Source organism: Seriola aureovittata, chromosome 4, assembly GCF_021018895.1.
Source record: "Seriola aureovittata isolate HTS-2021-v1 ecotype China chromosome 4, ASM2101889v1, whole genome shotgun sequence".
In the NCBI taxonomy this organism is placed as follows: Eukaryota; Metazoa; Chordata; class Actinopteri; order Carangiformes; family Carangidae; genus Seriola; species Seriola aureovittata.
In genome coordinates this window covers 25,139,951-25,156,918 of record NC_079367.1, presented here as the reverse complement: position 1 = coordinate 25,156,918, position 16,968 = coordinate 25,139,951, and the positions used below count along the sequence as shown (strand labels likewise).

Sequence of the window (16,968 nt, the reverse complement as noted above, 5' to 3'; positions counted from 1 at the left end):
AAAGTCTGAGGGGAAAGGCCTATAATGGCATGCGCTAGTGTGAGCTAGGCTGGATGGTTGCATACTCGACAAGGTCCCCAGGGCCAGTGTGAGCAGAGCTTCGTGGGCTGGGAGAGGAGGCCAAAGCTGCAGTATCCAGCTCCGCATACTGGACATCGCAGTCCTTGTGGCCAGAGTTCTGGAGACAAGAGAGGGCGAAAGGTGTGTGAGGTGTGAGGCAGCCAAAAATATGAGAGAGTGAGAGAGACAGATAGACTGACAGAGAGAGAGACAGAGAGAGAGAGAGAGAGAGAGAGAGAGAGAGAGAGAGAGAGAGACAGATGAGAAAAAAGAGTGACTGAAGATCTGATGGTCATGGGGACATTTTGAGTTTGTGAGTAGCGGTGTTGGAGTGGAAGGCAAAGAAAAATGTGTTCGCTTGGAACATAAACACAGAATGTCACATTAGAACGAATGAGACAAGCTGACAGAAAGATGGAGATGTTACACAGAAAATCATAACAGACAGACAGAAATTAATACAAGACCATAAGTAAAAGGTTAGAGATGGAGAAGGACTCACATTTTGTTTACATGCACATAATGACATTTGATTAAGAAAACTGTTCAACTCAAGAGTTGGCATGGGCAAGAGAAAGACGCTTTTATTCAGTTTGTTTGTGTTTATTTCAGATTTTTGTTTATGATTCTTTTGCACATGTTGTGAAATTGTGCATTTTTCAGAAATGATGCACCGCTTAGAGTCAAAGGGCATGAAAACTGGATTTAAACAAAAACAACCCCTGTAACTAAACAAACCAAGCACATATTGGGTGTGTGTTGCAACTCTAATGCTTGGATTACGGTGAACACACGTCCACACAATCTTTCAAAGAACTAAAAACTACCAGGACAGTGATTTCTGTTATGAATTTTGCTGATTATGGCTGTAACCACAGTTACTGTGCAACACATGGAGGTATTCACACAACCAGTAAGCGTGTTCATGGAGATGCTGGAGCGGCTGCATTAACACTGGAGCATCAGCGTGCATGTAAACACAGACAAAGACCTTCATTCAGCCAGCATCTGACCACAAACACAAGTCCAATGATTGACTGGCTGATTGACTCGATGAGCAATTGGCCAAGTGGATGATTGAGTGAATGACCTTAATGGGGTAATCAATAAATGAAAATGAAAGCTTTCAGTGCTGTTTATCCAATCCAAAAAAAATACTTCTGAGGTTGTCATGTTCTGCTTATGAAGGAGATTCAAAGGCACCGGGTCAATAAGAACCAGAGAAATTATGAATTTAGACGCCGACAAAACAGAAACAAGTATAAACTGTGGAAAATACATTTTAATGTATTTTATAACTGATGTGAAATGTTGACATAAGCTTGAAAGACAACATAAAACAAACAACAAGGGTTTTGATTTCCTCTGCTCTTCATCGTCTTAAAGGTGATAATGATGAACATTTTTTATTTAGCCACAGAACTGACAAACTGTTTATCCGTCTATCCTTTGATTTGAGTAAACTGACCAAAGATGGACATTAAAGATGGAATAACATGTCATTTCATGAAAAGCAAAACAAAGTGGTTCTTTGCAGCACAGAGGAGGACAAATGGGAATCAGACTGCAATGATGTTTGTATTACCGACAAACTGGAATTACAGGCGAATGATGACAGGAATCACAAGGTAACGGACAAATCCTCCATTTCGCTTGCTACATTTCAAGGGGGAATCTAGTTTGCAGCTGCCCAATGTTTTTCTATTCTGAGAGCAAAAATGACTGCATGAGAAAGTCAGTGATTGGATCAAATGGTAGTGCCTCTCCTTTTAGTCAGTCTGCTTTTTTCCTGGTAATGAAATCAGCGGAGCAAAAGAGGGAGTTATGACAAAGTAAATGCAAAGCAGAGATGTCAGCTATTCTGTATCTACCTATACAGCATCTTAGGACGGATGTTAAGGGGGGTGTGAGGGAGGAAATGCAATGAGATGATACCTGTTGCCCCCCCCCCCCCCCCCCCCACTGCATCGCTGTACCTCATTTCCATCTGAGAAAGGATTACATAGAAATGATTGAAGCTTTTACAGAATTTCACATTAATAATTTAAATCTACTGTGCAATCTCTCCACCATTACATATTTCTCCACCTCTCACACTCTGCACTCGATGGATATTTAAATATCTGGAATATTTGTCATGACCAGAGTGCAATCAGGGGGAAAATTACAGCCACATCGCATTCAAAATTGGCAGATAGTGTTTTGCCCCTAGAGAATCATCATTAGTAACACTTGATGCTCAGCAGTCAATGCATGTCTCTCACGAATAGTGTTTTGAAAACCTCAGTAGTATCCTATTCATCTTAAGAGTGGCCCTAAACTTCGATTTAAGTGGAATGTTATGAGAGATAAGAAATAAATCTTAGGAAAATCTATCCTCAGTGTCCAAGGATTATCAGAATTAAACATCCAGTTCCTTTGAGTGCAGAATTGAAGATGATAGTTTAATATCCTTGAATAACTACACAGAAAATCAAAATCAATTCATCCAGGGAAAAGAGTGATAGTAATTAAGTTAGTCCTGCAAGCTTGGTGAGAAAAAAATGAGTAATTTAGAAAAGGCGCACCATATATGCAAAGCAGCAGTTTTAAAATGCTTGGCTGACAGGCTAATACAGGACACGCAAAGCATGTAGCTCACCAACAGCATCAGTAGAGCACAACAGACACGGACCATAGTTTTTCCATTTGAGGTGATGTTTAAGAGGAAATTTTGCCATGTGCATCGGTTTCACACTTAAAGGTGGAGTAAATGATTCTAATCCAATACACTTTTTCTCAAATTCAGTGGATATCTCCTCTGGTTCCACTACATTTTCTTTCTGTGTGTTTATGCAGAAAAAATTTGGTGTTCAAGATCCACAGACCTGGCTCTGTTAATGTGAAATAAACAAAGTGGCGTGGACCGAGACACACAACACTATTCCAGCCAATCAGAGGAAGGGAAAGAAAAGAAGAGAGGAGGTAGGGGGAAAGGAGGCAGTGAGAGAAAGAGATGGTAAATCTAGTACATGCTAATGTATTGTGCCAATATAAGGATAATCAATAGAATGAGAAGGAGCAGTCTGTGTGTGAGTTTTGAATTGGATCTATTGGGACCATATGTGAGAGAGCAGTGGTGAAGGCAAGTGTATGGAAGAACTGTTTACCAGTGGTGGTGTGACATCACAAAAATTGCATTATCAAGATGGAGAGAAGGCCGAGGAACAGAGAAGAGGAGGAGAAGTTCAGAAGAACAACAATTGAAAAAGAAGTGCTTTGATTTAATATAGACAAAGACCTGTGTTAACATCAGTGTTAACATCGCCTTGCCAACACTGGAAACTGAACAGTCGGACTGGGAAAGAAATGATCCCCTTTGCCAGCCTGACTTGATAGTGATAATTGACCCCTACTGGTTAGTTAGTGGCAGGTACCAGTGTCACATTTACGTGTCCAGTGAAATTAAATGACTTGCCTAAAGACGTTTATCTTACTTTCTAGTTTGCCCAGATATGCTGTTGGTGTGATGTTAGCTAGCAGGAGTGTTGTCAGTATTGCCGTCTGCAGGAGCTGGCTATAGGAAACCGTCTCGTCCTCTCTGCATGTTAGCTTTGCAGCAGCAACAGTGACTACAGTTTACTGTCTTGTTAGTTGTTAGCTCTGTATCATGGTATTGATCCATATCATGTGCAAAGGGTTTTATAGCAATAAACATCTAAAAACAAAAACTTCTCTAGCACAGTGTTATCATGTAGATAATGCATAATTCGATCATCAGTTACATTCTTTGTTAGCTTGGCTACAAACCTACAGTCCCCTCTTTTGTCAGTAGTTTTGTTAAATAAGGAAATAAATTTGATAAACTTAAAGTAAAAATCAGGCGATGTCTGTATTTTCCTTATTCTCAACAAATGTCATTAAAAGACCAAAACCAACAATGTGCTTGTCCGTTTCTCAATACTCTGACTTCCCAACACAGTTTGTGCATCTCACCCCATTTGTTCCTTCTAAAGACATAAGTCTTAAAAAACAGGTCACAAATAAATCTAAATAATTAAAAAAGAAAAGAAAAGATAACCCCAAAAAAGGTGGACATGGTAGCAGGATACAGTGCATTTGCAGGGGACTATTTTCAGCAGCGGATTAATAAACAAGTGGTGCTCTAGTGAGTATTACTGGCAGCAGCACAGTGTACATGGAATTGACTCAGAATAAACAGTGGCTGTAGTTTGTTTTAATGAGAGAATATGTCACCAAATGTGACAGTGTGGCTCATTGATGTGTTGTTAATTGTTTTTGTAGAACAATGGAGTTCTATGACATGATATCATGATACACAGATAAACCTTTTAGTAGGATCAGTGTTCATTGTTGGGTTTTGTTTTTCATTGTATTTGTTGACAGGGAGAAAATAGAGACTTGAACTCATGATTATAATTTCTGAAATGGTTTTGAATGAGACATTAAAATATTTTAAGTTGATTTGAAATTAGTCTGACAAATTGATCTAATTACTCACCCAGACTGATGTAGGAATGCAGATTAACACCCACATGATATTGTCATCAGTTTCTGCACATCAGCTTTCTGCAGGTTGCACTTTCCCATCTACACCATTGGCATGTGTTTGCTCGTTTGTCACAGGCAACATGATCGCTTCTTACCTTCATTAGCAATGCAGGTAGCAACCATAGTGCTAATTTAAAGCAGATTGCTCTTGTTGGCTGTTGTATGGCTGACCCAGCAAGTGTTCACATTTACCACAGCGAGACACAGTTGAAAAGATATTTTTCTGCTTGCACACACACAATACACACAGAGGCTTACGCATGCACACGCATTTTCTAAAAGTCCTGGAAACTTTAATTTTCTTTAACTCAAAGCCAAGACTCCAACCAAAGCACATAAAGCACCAAAAACATTCAAGCATCTGTACCACTGAGGGAGGCTCGCCACAGTTAGCAGAAGCATCCAATACAACAGGGCAAGCACTTCATAGTCAACAGTAAAACTCAGGGACAATGATGTACTGCAGAGCATCACACTGCAATTTATCTGCACACGGTTGCCATGCAAACACACAAGTAATTACGGCGGATTAGAGGAAGTGGAGGGGAGGTGAGGCAGAGAGCAGAGTGTGTGCTGAGTGTTGGGGTCAGAAAGTGAAATAGTCCACACACACAGACAGAGGACGTCGGCCAGCCCAGGTTTAGACAGAAGGTGAGTGGTGCTGATGTAAATGATGAGATAAGGAGCTTAGCGAAAGAACCCAGTGGATTTACTGGTCAACTTGTTAGAGAGGCTCCCCTCCAACAGACAAAAGCAAAAAGAAAGCAGCTACGTTAAAGGTCCTCAGTGACTTCCAGGAAGCATCACAGCGCCGCATTCCATTTTGTAAATCAATTCTCAAAAAGCTCCAAGCATAATGGCACAGAAAAGTTCACCCTTTCACTTGCAATTACTACTATCTGAAGGCAGCGGCTGTGGATGACCCTGTCATAGAGAAGCTCCTTTGAACCTGCTCATGGTATCACTACTCACCGGCTTATCAGTGAAGGGGGTCGACTCAGAGGGCGCCATGTCGTAATAAGGAGGCTGAAGAGGAAGCTTCTGCATTTCCTCCTCCTTGTCGAGATGAACCACCTACAGGAAACACCAAGAGCTCAGCAAGACTCATAATGAGCCCCAAAAGTCCACAGACCAGGCAGGTCAGCCAGTTTACACTGGAGCTGCACTACAATCTTCAACCGAGGTTAATGTTACCAGTAGCCCTGGTAAAACTGAAAACACTACCTTTGTTGCATACACATCAGTTCAAAGCTGCAACATTTCAGAAGCAGAATATTATGTTGAAAGTTTTTTGAACTTCATTTGCTCACATTTGTTTTTCAGTGGTTATAAACAGAGATGAGATGTGAAATCTGACAAGGAATAAAGTTTGACAGCAGTTTGAACTTTAGCTGCTCTGCTGAACTATGTACTTGCAAAGTTATTTTGTCTAATTAATCTCTTCTGTATCACACTATATCACACACTAAGGTATGATGCAAACTTCTGAAATAGTGGAGCAGAAATGCTAAAGCTACTGCAAAAGGTGCAAGCTAGCTACACCACAGAGTAATTTATTTCACACATGAAGTTGACATGCGATTACAAACACAGATATGCTGCAGATTCATTATGGCTTAGCAAACACATAATGTGAATATATGGATGGAGCTTATTTATTCTGAATGAAAGAATATCTCACTACTTTCTTTTTTACAAGAAAAATATGAACTGTCTCCAACAGCTAGACGCCCTGTCTTGATGTAAAACCCCAGTTTGGTCTTTACAGGTTTCCTTTAACGGTTTGATATAGCTGAACTGAAATATTTAAATATTTGGACTCATCCCATAGCAAAGACGCCTTTGAATGGAGGTTTTCTACAATTGTGCCTCGCCTTTGTCAAATTCTGGAGGAATATCTCTGTGTTTGAGGATTTGAAACTGGACTGCTGATAGTCTGAGATGCAGGGAATTTAAATTTAAAAAGAAGACTCTGAGTCTTTAATGTGTCAAATGGTTGTTATTTACTCTCTGTAGAAAACTGCAATATGCTTATAAAATATACATAGGCTACTATTTCAGTAAAAACATTTGCAAAGTGTTGAACATTACAACAAACAGGAGGCCTGAAACCTTGTGGATTCAAAGAAAAAATGATGCCTGGAGTCAACTGTATACTACAATAGATTTGCAGAGATTAATGTTCAATATAACACATAACAGAGTGATTTTGCCACATTATTTAATAGACTTTTTTGTGCACTGTCGCATTCAAAACAGTGTTTTGAATCACAGTAACTTGGGGTTCATAATGAAGAGGTTATTTCATGTAGCATTATATTGTATAAATGTCTATCTAAGACAGCTAGAGATGTTATTCCCGCAGTGATGGTGGAAGGACTTTAAAAAAAGAAAGAAATTCAGCTGGAAATTAGGTAGTCATTCATGTTAGATAAGAGCAGGGTACATTTAAAAAGACATGAAGGGGGAAGATGATGGAACCAATCCTTTTTCCCATTATATATATATCTATATATATATATATATATCTATATATATAAAATCAAAAAACATGAGTCACACCATGAAACTATACAATTTTTGCAACCCAAGGCTCCTTTTTGTTTTTCGAAAGAGGCATGAAAATAAAAGAGATGACAACATTCATGACAGCCGCCTTTATTATTTCTTCTTACCATTCAGCAGAGTAGTTGGGGGCTAAGCTATATATCTAAGGTTCCAACTTTAAAATTCAAGGTTCAGCTGTTGGTTTTCTGGAGCATAGCAGAGGCGGTGTGTATAGAGGAGTGGTAGGGGGAGGGGTGGGGTGGGGGCAAAGTGCTCCTCTATAGTTTTCCTTTTTCAACAGGTCGCCAGTCTTAAACTTTCCCTGCAGTGCTCTCCCAACTGATCCGTCAAAGTCTGTCATTACCACAAAGCTGGGTTTGAAGCCTTTGACAGCAGAGTGCCTTTTAAGGGTTTGAAAGGTGTGATAGTCTCAACAGGCTCTGCCATTGTTTTGTGATGTAATGGAATTAATTTTCTAATGACAAATACTCGTTCACAAAACCTTCATTTAACACGGGTCAGTAATGAAAAGGGAATAAAGCTGAATGAAGGAAATAAAAGTCATCCAGAACAATGAAGTTATCAGTGCAATAAATGTGAGATTTATATAAGACATATTGAAAAGTGCGTTTCCCCTCCACACCTTTGCGCTGTTCAATCGGAATAAAAGTCTGTCAAATGCTGTTTGATCCCCATTTTTCTTGTACTCAAAAATAGTTGTTGAATGCCACTCAATATGCACTTGGCTTGGGTGAGCTTCTCCATTCATATTACATCAAAAGGCGAAGAATTTAATGGCTGAGTGGTCGAACAGTGAGCCGAGCACCAGGCTTGATGTGCAATTAGCTGGAGGAAACGTTTGTTTGGAACATAAAGACATCGGCTTCCTGGACGGTCGTCGTCTGTTTGGCTCCCCGGGTCCACCTCACAGCAACATACTCTGAGTGTTTGTGATGTCGGGAGCGCAGATGTTTATACTTTGGCTGCGTTGCCAGTTTTGCTCTGTGCATTGGGCAATGATAAAACCATGATGCTGCCAATTTCTTCAGGCCAGTCGAATCACCTAGCAACCTATACCGAAATAAAGCAGCAACATCCAACTTTTTCAAGCTCCAGTTGCAATAAGAGGATATACTGCATTTGCAATTGCCTTTCTGCATCTGTGTGCCTGTTTGTTTGCCTTAATCCAAACTTTTCCTAAAATTGGCTTGTCACTGGTGTTTCATGATGTTTCGGAGCGAGGGCTGAGGGTCTAGCGGCCACAGCAAAAACAACATCATCAGAGAGCAGTAAGAAACAAATATTTTTTTTCTAAATTTTAAGTCAATGATTTTGTTCGTGTCTCCATTTCTTAATTTTACGCATTTCATTATTTCTTATTTGTTCATTATGATTAAAATTTGAAATGCAGCTCTCTTGGGTGTTTGATCAAACCTTGCTATGGTAAATTTGTGTCTTCGAAAAATGGTAAGACAAGAGAAGAAAAAAGAAGGAGTCTACCAAAGCTCAACCCGCAGCAGTTGTAGTGAACAATAAATATAACTGTGTTATTATTACAAATCGCCTGGCGGCTCTGTACAGATGCTGATTATCTCAGTGTCATTTCAAGACGCGGCTCATCAAGATGATTGACAGGCGAGAAACTTGTCGAGCTGAAGGAAGGTTTGTGATTAAAGTCGTAACTCAGATGATCCCTGAACAGCTTTTTTGTTTTACTTCAGTTCATGTGGAACTTGTTTTGCCAAACAAACATTGAAGGTGCAGCCATCATGACCTGCTGCACAGAAGTGAATTACAGCTGTAAACACTCAGAACCTTCGACCTTAAAAAATCGCTTTGGTCTGGTAATTTATATATTTTGTTCTGCACATTCGTACTTGTATAACAGGGATGCTTATTGTTTATGCGTCAGTGATTATTGTTTATTCATGCATACTTTACCCATCCTGTCATAAACCTGCTGTGATTTATTTTTTTTTATTTTTTTTTTTTTACTCTGCTTACTTTTATTTTTCCAGATGCAGGCTTGCTGAGTCTGCAGCTTCTTTTAAAGCAACTATAAAACACAACACATTAAATCCTGTAAAGTGTCTGTTACAGCTTCGTATTTCCACTAATCACCAGTGAATTGGGCATTAGGTGCCTTACTCAAGTACTCCTCTGCAGTGGTTGTGTAGGGAGGAGAGCACATTACTTCCACTTCTCTCCATTACTTTCTCAGCCCAGATGTCCAGGAGTTTGACCTTGGAGCTATAAAGCCTATCATAAAGTTGGATTTAAAATCTCTTTTTTAATTATCCAGATTCCAATAATTCTTTTTTCCACTTTATCTCCACAGTTTGGAGCTACCAGTTATTTTGTACTCTAGTCCTTGACAACACCAAAGGTCTCTGTGGACCCATGCTCACTATCTACAACCTTTGATGTTTTCTTACTGCTGCACTCCGGTTCTTATGAGAGTCACCATCCTAAACTGTAGTTTGTGTGTGGACAAAACTACAGCAAACACACTCCAGTGAAAGATGATGTTTCCCTGCAAGCCTGACAGAAGAGTATTGTTCTACGGGACCACTGGCTGATTTAAAATGTCGGTCCCACTGACCAAGAGCCAGTGCAGAGTTGGTGCAAACCTTGGAAAATGAGATTTCAAATGTCCAGAAGGGACATGGGAATATTTTTTGACCCGCTGCGATTCAAGAGGCATGGCGTCAGGTTTGAGGTTATGTTGCAATTTTGTAAACTGGTGCAAAGGGAAGGCAGCTGTCCTACCGTCACTGTGGACAGCTGTGCACCTCCTCTGAGACACATAAGCCATGTCCGAATTCCATACATGCTAATTCCATACAGTACTGCACTCTAACCTTTAATGAACACTGTCTATACAAAAAGTCAATAAACTTCAGTTTGTTGTACAGAAAATAATTTGATATGCCTGCTGTGCAAAGGCAATCACATTGCCACTTCAGAGTGACACTGTCAATCAAACACAGCAAAATATTTTGCTATTTTTTTTAATCAAAGAATCGATTGAAGTGTTCTTACAATTTATCTCATTCTTTTCCTGCTGTGAGAAGCTCCTCTTTTCCTTTGCGCATTACATTGTGAGAAAATCAACAGCACACATCTAACAAGTCTATTGCTTTTTAGTATGTGTACTCACTGTTTTGAGTGTACTCGACTGTGTCGCTGTTCCAGTATGAACACGCTACATCCTCAAAACCTGCTTAAAACAATGAGGTTTGTCCCAAAACCACCACTGTCAGGGATCAAACACAGGTCTGTGCAGTGTCAGCGAGTGTTTCAGCCCAGATCAGTGATCACAGACAATTGTTAAAGGAGTAGATTCTCCTCACTAATCCGCTCGATGTTCAGTTCATCTCTGATTAATAACAGAAGTGTTCATTCAGATCATGAAATCACGTCTCGGGGTTAAAAAAAACAAAAAAAAACACTGATGAGGAATGAAGCTGTTTATCAGACTTGAGTGGCACTTTGGAATCTACACAATACACATGTACTGCATACAATGATCAGACCTATGCTGCAGATAATCACAGCTAACAACAAGGCACTCTTTAATATTGATGCTGCAATGCAAGGTCAGTCTTGATGTGTTGAAAATGACCCACTTAACATGACTTTACTTATTAAGATGGGGATTAATTAGTGTCAGATTGGTAATTACGTTAAATGTTACTGGCTTCACTCAGTAACAAGACGTTTCTATATTTAGATATTCAATCGCTCTCGGCTAATTGTACAGTAACTGGATTGTTGGGAAACTGTGTGACAGAGAAGAGGATGAGAAACACTCAGACAGCTTTGAAAGATGAGCAATACTGTACTTGTTAAAAAAAAAAGCTTCCTGCCTCTAGAATTACATTTTGCTATATTGTCGTTCCACCTCAGCTATAAATGCCAGTCTAGCTGATTTAAAGTAAAATCACACTCAAGGAAAGAAAAAGAAAGTAAAACTCTGCCATATTAGTGCAGAACTGCTCTTTTAACTGTAAATGATTTATATTATATAAGATATTTGGGATTAAATTGGCAACATTTCACTCAAACACTGTGACACAGAAATGTGGAGAGTTTGTGTCAGATCAGCCAGAGAGGAGAAGGATACGGGAGAAGAGGAAAGGAGGGGGAGGATCTTACCTGGATGTCATCGGACGTCAAGTGTCCCTTCATGTCACTGTTCTTCTTTTTGGGCGGGGGAGGGGCTGGTTTGTGGGCGGGTGGGAGGTCGGTCCTGTTAAGAGAGTGAAAAGATAACATGACACTCAGCACAGTAAGGGATCGCCACTCTTCACGTCCCTCACCTTCTACAGCACTCTATAATGAGAAGTCCTGCCTGCACTTGCCTTTTTCACTCTTTCCTTCGATTTTGATAGATCTCGTGTTGGTGGCTTTGTTGCGGCGGCAGCCATTCCCCCTGCCCTTTCAAAGGCTCTCGCTGGAGAGACACTGTGCTAATGAGAGTGGGCTGTAATTGGACACTGAGGTGAGGAGATGGGGATGGAGGGGGTATAGGGGGCAGGGAGAAGGGCATGTGTGAGTCAAGTCCTTAGGGTGGATTGAGCCTCATCCAGAGTGCCACGTGGACAAACACCCTGCCTACTGTGCAGCAACTGTTTGTTTGACATGTCGTCCTGAGCTGTGACTCACTGAGCTCAGCAGGCACCTTCTGCTCTCCACCTTTCCCTGGATCCCTGGTACTAACATGCCCTAATCCCAGTGAGCTCACCCTGTCCCTCTGTTGACACACCTGGGGAAGAGCAAAGCCTCAACCACTGAACACCTGTGCTTATTTACATGCCGCCATTAACAGAGCAGTAAAAAACAATTTTCTTCAAACCAGCAATGAATTTTCCACTGGCCACTCTAGCGCATAGTCATTGATATGATAATAAAAAGGTAAATTAAATTGTGAACAGGAAAGACAGCAGTAATTGAGAGCTTGATGTTGAAATAGTTTGAAGTGCATGCAGATAATTATTTCAGACAAGGAAGCAGAAGGGTTGTTGCTACGAAATCCTGACAAAGAAAACCCCTTCCCTCAAACATGCTGGTAGTCAGATGTCATCTTCTGTATTCTGACATGATATCAGGAGTGATCAAAGATAATGAAGTGGAGCACAGACACTGAGCTGTGTACCTACATGCATTATCTCCGGCTCCTCCCGCCTCCCATTCGCACTGGTTTACGTCCTTATTGAATAACATGACCTTTCTGCAAGGCCAAGCCGGCGTTTTAATGTGCAGAAAATTTGTGCATGAGTGCACCTCTTAACTCTTTCTTTCACACTCATTATTTCCAGTCCGTATCACCTTGTCTCCAGACAGGGCTGCCGTGCCACTGCCAGATTCATGTGGCACCCTCTTCAGCCTGCCTGCAGCACAGCGGCACAGCAAACACAGAGAGAGAGGCAGCGTGCCGCACACTCCCTCGTCTACAATAACCTCCTCCATCGCAGAGCCTTCAGATGAGAAGAATCCATTTTCTCAGAGACAGATAATTATGAGTCTTGTGGAAATGCGGTTTCTGCAGGTACAGCAGCGTGCTCATTATAAAGTATTGTAATCTGTTGCCTATGATTGACTGGATTCTGATACAGGTGAAAAGTTAGAAGAAAAAGAAAAAGAAGAAAAAAAAAAAGCTGTGACAGCCAACAAGATCATTTGCTTTCATGAAATGTATGAGACAAAATGTAATTTTCAGCCTCTGTCTGCCCTGTGCACACACTGACACACTAAATCATGACTTTTCCTCAGTTAGCTGAAACAGAAAGCTGATGAAAAACCCCCACGCACTGACCTAATTGTCATTTTGTTCAAATGAAATGTGGCATCACTGAACATTTTATACAATATTTACTGTTATGTGACAAGTCAAGTTGCGCGTCATCATGTTTGGACAGATTTATTCAAGCAGAATGAAATCATTCCATGTTTATGTATGATGCAGTATTTGCATTCAGATCCTGCTGCATTTTTCAACATACATTTGATCTCATCGGACCCCCAGTGATGCGTTTCATCGTACATTTTCTGAAGAAGCCTGTTGAAATAAGTGGCGTGTTGGGGCCCTATATGCAGAGTGGGTTTATTAAATCTGACCAAACATGAAGAGACTCATGACTACCACCCCACAGCAACCACTTTCCCCTAGTCGTACCTCCCTTTGATTGAATTCAGCTACATCTGTAATCATGTTACGCACAAGCAGCAGCCTCAGGAGACCATCAGTGTATAGACTGTCACTACTGGTTGACAACAGCAGAAAAACAGAGCGAAAAGTAGCATCAGTGTTGAAGTGATGAAGCAGCATGTGTGCAGAGCACACAAACATACAGTACGGCTGTGTGCTCAGTCACTCAAGCCATGTCCCAATTCCATACTACAGACTAAGACTACAAAGTACTAATCTTTTAAGTACACTGTTGATGTTAGTATACAGGGCATGAATGTACTTTGCTGTCTTGCAGCGGAAAGTAATAAAAGAAAACGTCCGTCAATGTCAAACTTACTGTTATATTTGAAAACTAATGCCAATTAAACTCAAGAATGGGAAAGCTAAATGTTTTTCCAAAGATTTAGCCTAATACTTCGTTTTTTTTGTTTTCAAAGATGCTCCTGAAACTGTCTCAATCCATAATTTGTTTTCATGTTTCCAGCTGTGAGCAGCTCCTCCCTTTCCTGTGAGCAATGAACTGTGGAACTATAGTGTCCATCAACAGCACATTAAAAACAAAATCAAGCAAATGTAGCACCAAAGGGATCATTTCAGTTTATTCCAATTTTCTCAGTTTTGGCCATCATTTCTATCAGTTATGAAAACATTAAACACACCAAAGTAACTGCTGAGATCTGCTTACACAGTACCATTGCTGCAAGTCTGACGTGCCAAGACACAAGTGGTGGGATTATCAGACAAATTTTAAACAAGCCAACAATTTAGCCTGGCTATCTGAGTCAATTTATCAGGGGAGGAGGTGGAACTGAAAGTAAAACAGCTATTAATCCCTCAGTTTGTTGGAAATCTGTGTGTGAGCACAGCTATGGCAAGTAGGACAGGTCAAAGTTAAACCAGGAGGTTGATCTGTATGAATGTTACTGCAATGAATGTTAACAATGGACAGTTTGGTAAGTAATTTTACAGTTCTCCCTCTTTTTCTCTCTGCAGTAGGTTTTTCAAAATCCATGTGATCATCTGTCTGCTTCTGTTTTTCAGCCATCTCATATAATTTGTCAGATCTCTGAAGGGAAACAGGTGGGAATTACATGTATAGCAATATTGAAAGCTAAAACAAAGAAAAACAGAGCCAAGTTGTGATATAGCAGAGAGATTTTTTTGTTTTTCAAAATGTTCCTGAAGCTGCCTGATTTTCATGTTTTTCCAGCTGTGAGCCTCCTAATTTCCTGTGCAAGGCATTTTGGGAAAGGTGTCTATTGATAGTGCACTCAAAGATTACGCAACTTTAGTATGCATATGAACATGTGAGTTTACTCGTTTTGTCTCTTCTCCAGTGTAACCGCACGATACGCTCAGACCTAGCTCAGAATTAGCATGTAGCATTTGGGACACGACATGAGCTGCTCGTGCAAACTGAGACTCTAGTAAAACTAATTGAAGCTGGACTGAAATGTACAACAGAGAGCTGGGGTTTTTTCTATGCAAAGCTGGCTTTCAAGCTAAATAAGATCAGTCTTTGATCTTAAATATATATTTATTTTTCCTTTGTTCATGCTTCTTGTTGATTAATGTATGCAGCCTTGCTTGGTTTAACATGTCTGAGTGACCATCTGTGGAGACGTAACCTTTTACTGGCTGGAATTGCCACTGGGAATAAAAATGATGTGAAGTACACGACAGAAATCAACCCAAGTATGGGTGATAGGCGGTGTAACATTAAGTATTTATTAAGGGTTGTTTTCTGCTGTGATGTATACTTAGGCCATATGGTGAGTAAAATATTCAGCACTTTGGATTTGCGTATGTGCACCCCCCCCACCCACCCCCCACCCCCCACCCCCGATGCATTACAATATAATTAATTCTGCGCTTTGCACTTAACGTTAGCTCGAGTCGTCATTTGTCAGATGTTATGGTGTTCACCTCAGCTCGACCACCTCCTGTGCATCTCAGCTGTGTGATACCTCGCACACTTCCTCAGAGCTGAATGTGATGCAGGCAGCATGTGGGCGTTGGCTTTGTGAGAGGCAGACACTAATGAAAACTGACAAGCACCACAAGCCTGTGGGGAACAGAAAGCAACTGGGCAGGGAACCATAAGCTACATTCAAGTTTGCACTGTTTTCTCCTCAGACATCCACCTTGAAGACCTCGCTCCTCCTCGCTCTGTTGGCTACAAAAGGCTCAGGGCAGCTTAAGGGGAGATTTAGGGGGGATAGCGAGGAGAAAACATAACTAATCCTTAAACTGAGAAGAGTAATCTGTGACGGAAGATTTACAGCAAAGAAAATAACTTTTACAATGCACTCAGAAAAAGGTGACCTTTCTATTCGAAATTTTTGCAACATAGTGGCAGATTTGGAGCCGCAGATAATCAGAGCTACGGTGTCCCCTCAGAGTGACAGTCAGAGAAGACTCTTCCTGTCTGCTGAAAGTGAAGTGTCGCATCCCCACAAGCGTTTTGGATTAAAGAGCCGCCATATGACCACAGCCCTGCTCGTGGAAAACAATGTGAAGTGTTTGAGCTGATCCTTGGTGCTCTCATTGATTTCTGTTGATCACAATCTTATTTGGCAATTTAAATGCTAATGATACTTTTAATTGCAAGACGGGATAAATGTGATTTGATCTTTAGGAGGCAATTACTTTCATGCTTTGTCTCGCTGCGATCTTTTCAAAAGGCGGACAACAATTACTTTGCACAGCTCAGCTTTTTTTTTCTTTTTCTTTTTCTTTTTCTGTTCTCACAAGAGAAGAAAGAACAAAACAAGAATGAAACAAAATGACTTCTGTTTTTGTTCTTTGACAAGTTTATCAAAAACTATTTCTGTTGTTGGGGGAGGGTTTTGCTTCTCAGAACATTTAACTTTACAGTTATACACACACGGCCACTTTCCAAACCCTTTTCAACACCTTAGGCATTGAAACAAGATTACATACACTGCTATACAAAAGAACATGAAAATAAAGGTGATTGTTATAGACAGTTGTACTGCATGTATAACATTCTGTACAAAGTAACCAAGCACCATTTTTACTTTTTTTTTTTACTAATAACAACAGTGATTGATTCAAATTCACACCCAGTACAATGACAGTCCATGTTGAATGACTCAGAAAGACAAGAAAGACAATCCTACTTTGGTTACAGCTTAAAGCTAGAAGTTGTCCAACAATGAATTACCATTTATCACATTTTAAAGGTCTCCACACAGCAATGGTGAAAAGCACTGGTGACCATTTATATATCAAAGGGTACACAGGATCAAACACGTCTGCCAGTGTCGTCTTTCAAATTGTGCCACAGAAGGAGACATCTATTTTTATAACTGCAACATCCCATTTTTTTCAGTTTGACTTTACTGTAGAGTCTATCAATAATTTCGACTGTCCTCCAAAATCACGGTGGTTTCTACGTTTCAGTCCTGGGAAACCATGTCCTCCCCCTAAGGTGGGAGAATTTATACCCACACTTGATGTAGTGTTGATGCAGTTTGGTGACAGTGACATCCAGCTCATAACTCAGCATCTTTTTACATCCTGCATGTGATTCTGTGCAGATATCGTGGTAAATACGGCCGGGAAAAGTTGGCACCAGAGTGATTTATACCAGC

The 16,968-nt window shown here is 40.5% G+C and overlaps 1 protein-coding gene across 1 annotated transcript in view; it reads right to left on the bottom strand.

Annotated features, from left to right (window-relative positions):
* The window catches only part of LOC130167803 (uncharacterized), a 39,628-nt gene that overhangs the window by 18,746 nt on the left and 3,914 nt on the right, over nt 1-16,968 (bottom strand). Inside the window, exons 3-4 of the mRNA XM_056374297.1 lie at nt 11,317-11,410; nt 5,584-5,685 (exon numbers count right to left, since the gene is read on the bottom strand). Of these exons, the coding sequence (XP_056230272.1) occupies nt 5,584-5,685; nt 11,317-11,410 (196 nt within the window). The remainder of the gene's footprint in view (nt 1-5,583; nt 5,686-11,316; nt 11,411-16,968) is intronic.